Source organism: Xenopus tropicalis, chromosome 6 (assembly GCF_000004195.4).
Source record: "Xenopus tropicalis strain Nigerian chromosome 6, UCB_Xtro_10.0, whole genome shotgun sequence".
NCBI classification, from domain to species: domain Eukaryota; kingdom Metazoa; phylum Chordata; class Amphibia; order Anura; family Pipidae; genus Xenopus; species Xenopus tropicalis.
The window spans coordinates 143,390,867-143,401,844 of record NC_030682.2 but is presented as its reverse complement, the minus strand read 5'-3'; the positions used below and the strand labels follow the sequence as shown (position 1 = coordinate 143,401,844).

The 10,978-nt window shown below is 44.2% G+C and overlaps 1 protein-coding gene across 1 annotated transcript; it reads left to right on the top strand.

Annotated features, from left to right (window-relative positions):
• The first annotated feature begins 321 nt into the window (after positions 1-321).
• Positions 322-9,441, top strand: sqle (squalene epoxidase). Its single transcript, XM_002939513.5, has 11 exons — positions 322-1,090; positions 3,521-3,758; positions 3,862-4,042; positions 4,188-4,284; positions 4,430-4,543; positions 5,236-5,407; positions 6,252-6,347; positions 6,476-6,618; positions 7,019-7,115; positions 7,223-7,310; positions 8,028-9,441. Exons 1-11 carry the CDS (start codon positions 839-841, stop codon positions 8,218-8,220), a joined length of 1,671 nt encoding a protein of 556 aa, XP_002939559.1. The 5' UTR covers positions 322-838; the 3' UTR covers positions 8,221-9,441.
• Positions 9,442-10,978: the final 1,537 nt, after the last annotated feature.

Genomic DNA, 10,978 nt, shown 5'->3' with positions numbered 1-10,978 from the left:
GCACCCTCCCCGCTGAGAAGCAGCCACCCTGTTATGAGATCCCCCTTCCCAAACCCACTCGGGCTCTCTCCACTCGCACACAGAGGCTGTCTCTCCCCACACACAGGTACGGTCTCACCCCACCGCCCCAGACCTTCCTTCCCTCCCATCCAGGCCCCTCCCTCTCCCTGACATCACATCACACTAGAGCGGCACCGGCAGGTCCCCATGTCTGCAGCACAGTGTCCAACCCCTCCCATTGGCTGCCTGCCTCATAGTGTGAGCTCTGCTCACCACAGACGACGGACCCTATTGGCTGCGTTTAAAACCCCTCCCTCACCCTATTGGTTGCTTGGCAACTGAAGCCGGGATGCTGAGGCTGAGTCCGATGCCGCATCCATCCTCATGTAGTGTGACTATAACCCACAGACCTGCAGCTGTTGCCGGCCAATGTTGGGGCAGACACTCTGGGCAGGTTAATCCTCCCCAGGCAGGTAACCCTACTGCTGAATTACAGTCAGTGTGTGTGTAAGGAGGCAGGGAACTGAGCCGCTGGTGTGATCAGCCGGACACACTTAGTACACACCCCTTGTGTGTGAGAAGAAGGTACACGCCCCCTACTGGTTCCTGATCACTAGTGTGGGGCAGAGAGGAGCCACTACTGCATCAGTCTGACAGTTACTGCTCATCCCTGGGACACGGCTCCTGTTCTGATCCAACGTATCCCTTCCATATGGACTTGACTATTTAGCATTTTTAAGCTGGAATTTTTTTGGACGTTCCAACTTGGGTTTCTGGTACATAAGGAACAGATCTACTACATCAGCTTGCCCGGTATCCGACACTTTCTGGGGACAAGATGTGGACCTTTCTGGGGGTGGCCACCTTCACCTACGTGTACAAGAAGTGCGACGAGTTGTTGAACACCTCCCGCCAGGAGCTGATAGTGGCCGGCTTGTTGTTCTGCACCGCGGGGCTGGTCCTGTCAGTCCTGCACTATAGGGGCAGGCTGGGCTCCAAGAAATCAGCCGCTAAGCGAGCTGGACTCATCTCCAGGGTTCTAAACTGGCCGACACAACGGGGCAACCTGAGGCAGAGAGGAGCTCAAAAGGTATTGGTTCTGTTTTACTATCCTTGTCAGTGTCTATCTGTCCAAGTTCATTTACTAACATAGCTGCAAATGTAAACTAAAGGTCCCCATACACGGGCCAATTCTGGCTGCCGATATGGGCCCCTTAGACCGATTCGGCAGCTTATCGGCCCGTGTATGGGCACTACCGACGGGCCTGCCTGACTGACATATGGCCTGAAATTGGCCAGGTCTCAATCGGGCAGGTTAGAAAATCTAGTCGGATCGGGACAGCATCGACTCGTTGATGCGGTTCCTGGACCGACTTTTCCTATACCCGTCATTATAATTCGATCGCTTGGCCTCAGGGCCAAACTATCGAATTAGCCTGGATTCTCCCGATATCGGGAGAAGATCCGCTCGCAGGCAGCTGGCAAAGGGTCCAGGGCTGATAAAATGGCAGGGTTCACTCATGTGATGTGGTCATTGGTTAGATGGACTGCAGATGTGGTGCCCTTGCTGATCCAGCAGAGGCTGCCCATGTAGGAACGGCTTTGTACTTGTTTGATCAGTAATTATGGCCAGAGCTTTAGCTTGTAAATCAGAAACGTCCAACCTTCCGTCTTCCACCTGTCGTTCTGGGAGTTGCAGTTCACCAACAACTGAAGGCCAGCATGAATACTATCTTACAATGGTTATACAATATCATTTGATCTTTGTACGGGACATCCGTTCTTTGCCCCCATCCTTATACCTGCCCAGCCCCAAAGATTAAAATCAGCCAATTTTTTCCATTAGTCCCTGTCCCTTACTTAATGCTAAATATAGATTAGAAGGGCCCCACAAATGACTGTTTCTCCTACAGTTCTGTCCCTTGTACCCCCTCGTGGGTTCCCAGTTCAAATAGAAAACCACCTTCTTTTGAATGTGGGAGAAATGCACATATACACCCAATGCCTACGTGCAGGGGCGTTTCTGGCCCCTCGGCTGCCTGAGGCACCTCCTCCGACGCCACCCCCTCCATTGGCCCCCTTGTGCTTACCTTTACAGTTCCGGAGGGGAGGGGGTCCAGGGGGGGGGCGCATCACAGAGCCGAATTTTAGTTTTAAAAACCAGATATACGCCTCTTAAAGTTACCAGGAACAGTTTTTTGCCGCCCCTGGTAACTTGGGGGGCGCTGCCGCCTTAGGCGAATTGGTTAACTCACCTTATGGCAGCAGCGCCCCTGCCTACATGTGTTTATTCCACCATTCATGAAAAGCCTCAAGATAGTAAGTAATGCAGTCTAGAGTATTGGGCAATGATCCCTAACTAAAAATAACAACTAGGATACCATGAAATGGGACACACCTAATACTTAGAATGACGTTCCAGAACAAAATTCTAGAACGTTCAATTAGAAATTCCTGGGCATGGTGGTTATATAACACACTGGGCAGATATGACAAATACAGTATGTGCCAAGTGGAAACTGGGGCTCATTGTAATAACTGATATTACCTGCTGAGGGCTAACGTTAGAGATGTGGGGGCTCTGGGAAGTGCAGGAAGGCACATCATAGACTCTCACTAATACTGATCTCTGGTTCTCTCAACAAATATATATTTATAACCTCTGTCTCTTATAAAATTTCATTTAAAATGTTCCAAATGAGGCACAGATGGCTTCTAGATATTATGTTATACTGCACATATTCCCCAGAGATGTATAGAGATTTGTATATAGATTATACATAATTCACATCAGTGTCTGCCCAAATTGAATTTATAATCTAATCCCAATTATTATTATTTATATAGCGCCATCAGTTTAGGCAGCGCATTACAGAATAGAGGGGTACAAACGACAGAACAGTTAATGTACATATAAACAATTCACAAAAATGGTTTGCAGTTACATTGGATGAGGATCGGAGACACTAGGGGGAGGGCCCTGCTCGCAAGAGCTTACATTCTAAAAGGGAGGGCTGAGACATAAGGTCAGGGTAACAAGTGACAGCAACCTGAATGTAAGTTTTTGGAATTTGGGACGATAGTGGAGTATTGTACCTGGCAGAAACCAATGCAAACAGGGAGATCATGCAAACTCCTTGCAGATACTGTCCTGGCTGGAACTGAAACTAGGAACCCACAGCTGCAATGCTATGCGTGGCGCTATATAAGTGTGTTAATAATAATTAGAATAGCAGAATGTTGTACGATTTGTTGGATAGTATGATCAACGTGTTGGATAGAATGGTCAGTTTGTGTATGAGAGAATCCTATGCGACAACCCTTGAACAAGGGTTCAAATATGTGACATTGGAGCATTTGATACAAATGTACTGAAGATACGGTCTAGTAAAAGGGACAGAGTATCTCAGGTCTAGTAGCCCACATCAGCCAATCAGAAATTTGCTTCTATTAAACAGCACTTTGTAACTGTCATGGCCACTACCTAACATAGCATGCATAATCCTTTTTGTTAATGCAGAGCAAAACAGAAAGACATCTACTTGAAGCCACCGATTCTGGATCTGCTACCAAAACTTTTGAACCGGAAGTTGTCATTGTGGGAGCTGGAGTCCTTGGCTCGGCGTTAGCCACAGTGATGGCAAGAGATGGTAGAAAGGTGGCAGTGATCGAGAGGGACATGAAGGAACCTGATCGTATAGTGGGGGAATTGTTGCAGCCTGGAGGATATCAAGTTCTCAAGGACCTTGGTCTTGGGGGTGAGTGTCTGGGCTACCAGATTCCAGATCATGTGATGAGTTCTCTATAGATTTAGAACTTTCTGTAGGCTACACTACATGATTACATGATGTATGTTTATAGATGCGGTGGAAGGCCTGGATGCCCATGTTGTACACGGATACGTCGTGCATGATTTTGAGAGCAAAGCTGAAGTGGAGATCCCTTACCCTTTGAATGAAGAGAAGCAGTTACAGTGTGGCCGAGCTTTCCACCATGGCCGGTTTATCATGGGTCTCCGCAAGCTGGCCCAGGCTGAGAGCAAGTAAGTCACAAGAAAATCCTACATGTCCCACCATTCTCTGCTAGCCACTGGGCACTAAAAAGCTCAAGGGCTAGTAATGTATGTTCCAAAAATGGACACAAGCACTGCTGTTTTACCCTCCGCTGACATTTCTCTTCTCACATAGCGTCAGGTTTATGGAAGGGACAGTGACGCAGCTACTTGAAGAAAATGACATCGTAACTGGAGTGCAATATAGAGAAAAAGAGACAGGAGATACTAAGGTACGGTGCCGCTTGGGGACTTTACTGCGCTTACTGGATATTGTGGAGAAATATTCCCAACAATATATGGTACAGATGGATGTGGATATGGTGGAACATTTGAATATGTAAGATTTTGGAATTCAAAAATGTCTTTGTGCCACAGGTGCTCCACGCCCCTTTGACGGTTGTTGCCGATGGAGTTTTTTCCAAGTTCCGGAAAAATCTCATTACTGGACAAGTCAAAGTGTCCTCTCACTTTGTGGGCTGTATTCTGAAGGTAAGGGCGACTGCTCTGTGGGATTTACCAAGTGCAGTCTACGAGAATGGGAACTTATGTTGCCAAAGGGGGGAAACCCAGAAACATGTAGGGGGTGAATTCTATTTTTTTTGCTCTAAAACTTACAAAAAAAAGCCCAAAAACTCAAATGTAAAACTTTAGCATCTAAAGTTTATGTAGAAGTCAAGGGTTGTTGTCCTTGGCCATAATTTCAATTCAAGATTTTCAAATTTTTCGAGTTTCATTTGCGTTTGCAAACTCACAAATTCAAGTTGTTTTTTATTCCATCGAGTTTTCCATATTAATAAAGCAAGCATTTGCAATTTTTTTTTAAAAAACTCAAAAAATTGATAAATGAGCCCAGTAGTGTATGCTGGCACAATGAAACCTATTTGGAGAGGAAGGCTCTGAAGTAAGGTCTCTTCTTTCCAGTTGTTAAGGTTATGGCTCCTTTTGCTTCTGACTGATCAGACACAAAAGCCTTGACTGTGGGACACACTGTAATGTTAGATGGTAATGCACAGTCCAAGGCCAAATGGAATCTATACCCCTGAACACTGCAACACACACAGTATCTTAGCTTTATTGTTGATGTATTCAGGACTTACTAAAGAACATTTAACACCAGAAGAAAGACTATACTGAATGTCTATGCTGGCATTCGACCATTCTTCCTCATCTTCTTCCTCCAGAACTCACCACAATTCAAGGCCAATCACGCAGAGCTGGTTCTGGCCAACCCAAGTCCAGTGCTGATTTACCAGATATCATCGACTGAGACTCGTGTCCTGGTAGATATCAGAGGGGAAATGCCCAAAAATCTGAAAGAATACATGATTGAGCAGATCCTGCCACAGCTTCCTGGTGAGAACAGCTCTTGCTTCTACAGAACCCTATTTTTTTACATTTCATATTCAGTTGAAAGAGGGCTACCATCATGTTCTTCGTCATAGAAAGCTGTTATATTTCACTAAAGACCCCAGTTAAACATTGCCATCCAGTAACTTTAACTGTCACAAGCTCATTATAGTAGTACCCTTGTTTTACCCAACAAGTAAAGCTTCATATAGGTTTATTGCCTTCTAAGTTCATAATTCATCAGTTTAACATCCATAATCTACCATGGGGGTACTGCAGCACCAATTTATTTATAGTAAAATTAGCCAGATCAGATTTACTTTCATTGTACTTGATTTATATCTCCTGCAACCCCTCATTGTGGCATCATTTATCGGTGCTCAGAGCGTTTTGGTGTCCTTGTCTCTTAAACACTTTTCCCTTGAAGGGTATACTTGCCCAAGCTGACTATAAGTAAAGGTGGCCATACACGGTAAGATCCGCTCACTTGGCGAGGTCACCAAGTGAGCAGATCTATGCGGTTCCCAATCCGACAAAAATCAAACCTGCCCAATCAAGGACTAGCCAATTTCAGGCCAAATGTCGGTTGGGCAGGTCCGTTGTTAGCGCCCATATATGGGCCAATAAGCTGCCGAATCATTTGAAAGGACCAATATCGACAGCTACAACTGGCTCGTGTATGGCCCTTAACTCAGTTCCTGTCTAAACCCTTTACTCTACAGTTCTTCCCCGGTTTTGATCATTAACTCCAATTACTGCCCATCTGGGCCTGTTCTTGAGCAAGTTTAACCTCATGCTAGTCTGTACCACATTTTTAAAAATCTAAATTACACAACGCTTCTAATTCCAGACCATCTAAAGGATCCATTTCACTTTGCGGTAGAGAACGACAGGTTAAGAACAATGCCAGCAAGTTTCCTTCCACCCTCTCCAGTAAATAAAAAGGGTAAGTAGCATGTTCAGGAAGGCTTCAATATATTAAAGGGACACTACCGCTAACCTACAATGTACCTAGTTCTAGGACTTCCCCTTAAAGTGAGCATTCAGACATCCCCTCTGTTTTTTTCTTTTTAGGAGTCCTACTATTGGGTGATGCTTACAACATGAGGCATCCGCTGACAGGCGGTGGGATGAGTGTGGTGCTGAATGACGTGATGATTTGGAGAGAACTTCTTCAGGACCTGCCTGACCTCTCCCAACATTCAGAAGTTTTACAGGTATGAATTACAGTTAGACACATTTACGGAATATTTATTGGACAGTTGATCATAAAGGAGCAAGTACTACTTGTTTTGCATTGAGTATGATGTTGTATCTAGACATTTCGAGATGGCATTCTCTTTGTATTGTAGACTTAGCTTGTGATGTGCAACTTGTACTATGCCACCTACCCACACCTAACAATGTAGAACCACCCTTACTCTGCTAGAGTATTGTTAAGTAGAGTATGCATTGCTATCCATCTATACAGCTATGTACAACAACATAGAGCTCAGATTTATAGCATTTAAGGGATGAAAAACTCCCAGTAAACTGCAACATATGCCACCCATTTAAAATATATACTAACTTCACTCATGATTATTTGTGCCTCACTCATACTCATATTATTCACAGGCCAAGAAGGTATTTTACTGGTCCAGGAAGAAGTCCCATTCTTTTGTGGTCAACGTGCTAGCCCAGGCACTGTATGAGCTGTTTGCTGCTACAGATGGTACGTATTGTCTATATAGGGGTTATTATGTTCCACAACAATCTTTTGAGTTGATGGTTGTAGCCTTGCTAAAGAGTTTGTGTACTAATAACACATTATCTACACAGATTCCTTGTACCAGCTGAGAAGAGCCTGCTTCAACTACTTCAAGCTTGGAGGAGAGTGTGTCGATGGTCCTGTTGCACTCTTGTCTGTGTACGTAAATATTCAGCAACATAAACCATTTGAGATATAATGGAGGATATGAAATGGGTTATTGTGGGACTACAATCAGGATTATATCATGTGACACAACTATAGTTACTCTTATACAATACTGTGGGTAGGGGGCGGAAATGCTGAGCTGTAGCAGGTGTCCACTTGGAGAGGACTGGGTAATGAAACATCTACTCTTAATGATTTAGCCTTCATTTCATATCAACTCATATGCCCCTCAGAGAGTCCCTTGACAGCACTGTGCTATGTTTCCTAAGGGAAGAAGGACCTGGAAGTGACTGCACATAGCAGATCTAAAGGTGCCCAAACACGGCCCATGTATGGGCACTACCGACGGGCCTGCCCGACCGATATCTGGCCTGAAATCGGCCAGATATCGATCGGGCTGGTTAAAAAATCTAGTCGGATCGGGTACCGCATCGGCTTGATGATGCGGTCCCCGAACCGACTTTGCCTATACCATCGTTATAATTTCCTTGAATTAGCCTGGATTCTCTTGGTATCGCTCACCCGTAGGTGGGGGATATCTGGAGAAGATCCGCTCACTTGGCGACATCGCCAAGCGAGCGGATCTGAAGGTGTATGGGCACCTTAACACTATTAAACAATAGACAGCTTCAAAATATTGCCCAGTGTTAAGGAAGGAAAGGAACGTTAATCTTCACGTGTACCAATCTTTTTATTTCTTCCCTGCAGGGTGTCTCCCAAACCTCTGCTGCTCATTGGCCATTTCTTTGCGGTGGCATTTTACGCCGTCTACTTCTGCTTCAAGAACGAGCCCTGGTTGACCAAGCCCAGAGCCTTGTTCAAAAGCACTGCCGTACTGTACCGTGCCTGCTCTGTGATATTCCCGCTTATATACTCTGAGATGAAGTATTTGGTTTACTGAAGCCACCGACGCTACTGTGAGATACCGAACATGCAGGATTCATGCTAAATCTGCTACATGGAACCCAATGGTGCAATTAGTCAGCTTCATCCTCACCGGTGACCTGACAGATAAATGCTATTCACGCTATTCCAATGGTTCATAGTGTTTAATCGTGACAAGAAGAATTATTACGAAGTACAGCATTTGCAGTTACTAATGGTAATTAATCAAAGTGGTCTACTTGCAATATGGGACTAAGAAGAAAATCTTTGGTGCATTTGTGTTGATAAGACTTTGGGCGGTATCAGTATCGAAACATATTCCCATTCCCACTATTTATCTGCTTTTATTCAAAAGCTGCTCTTGTAAGGGCTGCCAGCATCCTTAATAACAATGAAAGGAACATTTGGGGCTAGCTTTACCTGCAATAGCATCCCCTGTAAATTTCCCAGACTCCCCCTACTAAATAAATTCAGGCTACAAATATCTGACCGACATCCTTATATCTTTACTGGGCATACCCAGATGGAGTCATAGAATCATGGAGCTGATCTACAACCAATTAATTCTACTGACTCTGGTGAAGGGGATTGCCCATTGGACTGCTCATAGCAGATGGTCAAAGCACACACAGCATACTCTACTTGGCCGGAAACTCGGCACTGGCCTACTCTACTTGGCCGGGAACTCGGCACTGGCCTACTCTACTGGTCTGGGAACTCGGCACTGGCCTACTCTACTGGTCTGGGAACTCGGCACTGGCCTACTCTACGTGGCCGGGAACTCTGCACTGGCCTACTCTACGTGGCCGGGAACTCGGCACTGGCCTACTCTACTGGTCTGGGAACTCGGCACTGGCCTACTCTACTGGTCTGGGAACTCGGCACTACTCTACTTGTCTTTCAGAACACATTGGACCTTAACACTTTTGCTTGGGACACAGTGTGCCTACACACTCTCAGTTATCTCATGTTTTTCCTTTGGACTCTGTAAGAGAAACTATACAACAAAAATATTTGGGTTGGAAGGTCACATTCTAAAGTCACCTTAACTGGGCACTTATTGTACAGAACCGCACTCTCTGCTGTCACTTTGTGTTGCTGCTACTGCCAGTCAGATATTTAATTGTATCAAAAATAACTGACAAACATAGGCGCAAGGCCTTTAAAATATGAGAGAACACCAAAACCATGCAGACTGTGCCCTGGTCAGAACTGAACAAAGGACTTCAGAGCTTAAGATGAATGCTAACCACTGGGCCATTGTATTGCTCCACTTCTAACTTGCCTACCTGACTTATTTGAAGGGGTAGTTTATCTTTAAATGAACTTTTAGTATGGTCTATTCTGAGCAATTTTGATCTTCGTGTTCTATAATTATAGAATCATTTCTCTTCTGCCTGTATTCTAGCATTCAAATAAGGGTCATTGACCCTGGCAGACCAAAACACTATTGCTCCATAAGACTGCAGTTCAATAGTTACCTTTTATTACTATAATCTTTCTATTCAGGTCCTCTCATATTCATCTTCCAAGCTCTGGACACCCCTACAAGACCTAGAAACTAGATTGTTTCTGAAATTCCAGACTAGAAGAGTTATAACTATATATTTCAAAAAGAGAACACGTAAAACCATTTTTTAAAACCCATTCCAACTTGTCTAGAATAGCTTTTTCTACACCATACTGAAAGTTAAGATCAAGGCAAACTAACCCTTTGAAAAGCTCCTAGCAAGTGTACTATTTACGATATCAATAAGTAAGGACACATGCTAGTAAACAATGGTAGGCTTTGGCTTATATTTCCAACATATGAATTCTTCCAAATGGGGCAAATTGCTCTTTTCAGCACACCCCACATACATACAAACTGCTTGGTTTTATGTCACCCAAATAATGGATTTCTTAGCAACTTATTAGTAAAAGAAATTGTTTTTTAAATAGGTATCAGTCTGCCCTTTGCTCAGCTCTCCTCTAGCGAAAAGACCCCAATTCGGGCATTGCAGGGGGTAGTGTTGCCTGGGCACCTCGCGCTGGCGCAAGGTACAAAGTGCAGCTACGCCATGGACACTTAGGGGCCGATTTACTAATCCACGAACGGATCGAAAGCGTCCGAATGTGTTTTTTTGTAATGATCGGTATTTTGTGATTTTTTTCGTCACCGTCGTGACTTTTTCATAAATTGTCGCGACTTTTTCGTAGCCGTTACAACTTGCGCGAATTGTCGCGACTTTTTCGTAGCCGTCACGAAAAAATCGGAAAGGTTTGCCCTCCATTTACTAGCGCTCAATACGAAAAAGTCGCGACAATTTGCGCAAGTCGTAACGGCTACAAAAAAGTCGCAACAATTCGTGCAAGTCGTAACAATTCACGGAAAAAGTCGCAATGGCGACGAAAAAATCGCAAAATGTTCATTTCCAATCCGATTTTTTCCCATTCGGAATTCAGATTCGTTGATTAGTACATCAGCCCCTTAGTGAATGATATTTGCCCCCCTTAGTGCTCTAGGACTTGCATCTGGGGCATACATAACTGTGGCCCCTTATGTAGTAAACAGAGCAACCAATCAGAACGTAGCTTTTATTAGTCTTCCACAGTTAGATAAAAAAGATGAGCAAAGACCAATTATTTGCCTAACAAACTTGTTCTTTAACAAATGAGACGTGTTGTTACAACTACAAGCTGAAGCAGTTACTATATGAGCAATTCCAATTTAATTTATAGCTGTCCATAAATTATTATTATAGTAATAATAATATATAGAGTTTTATCTACCT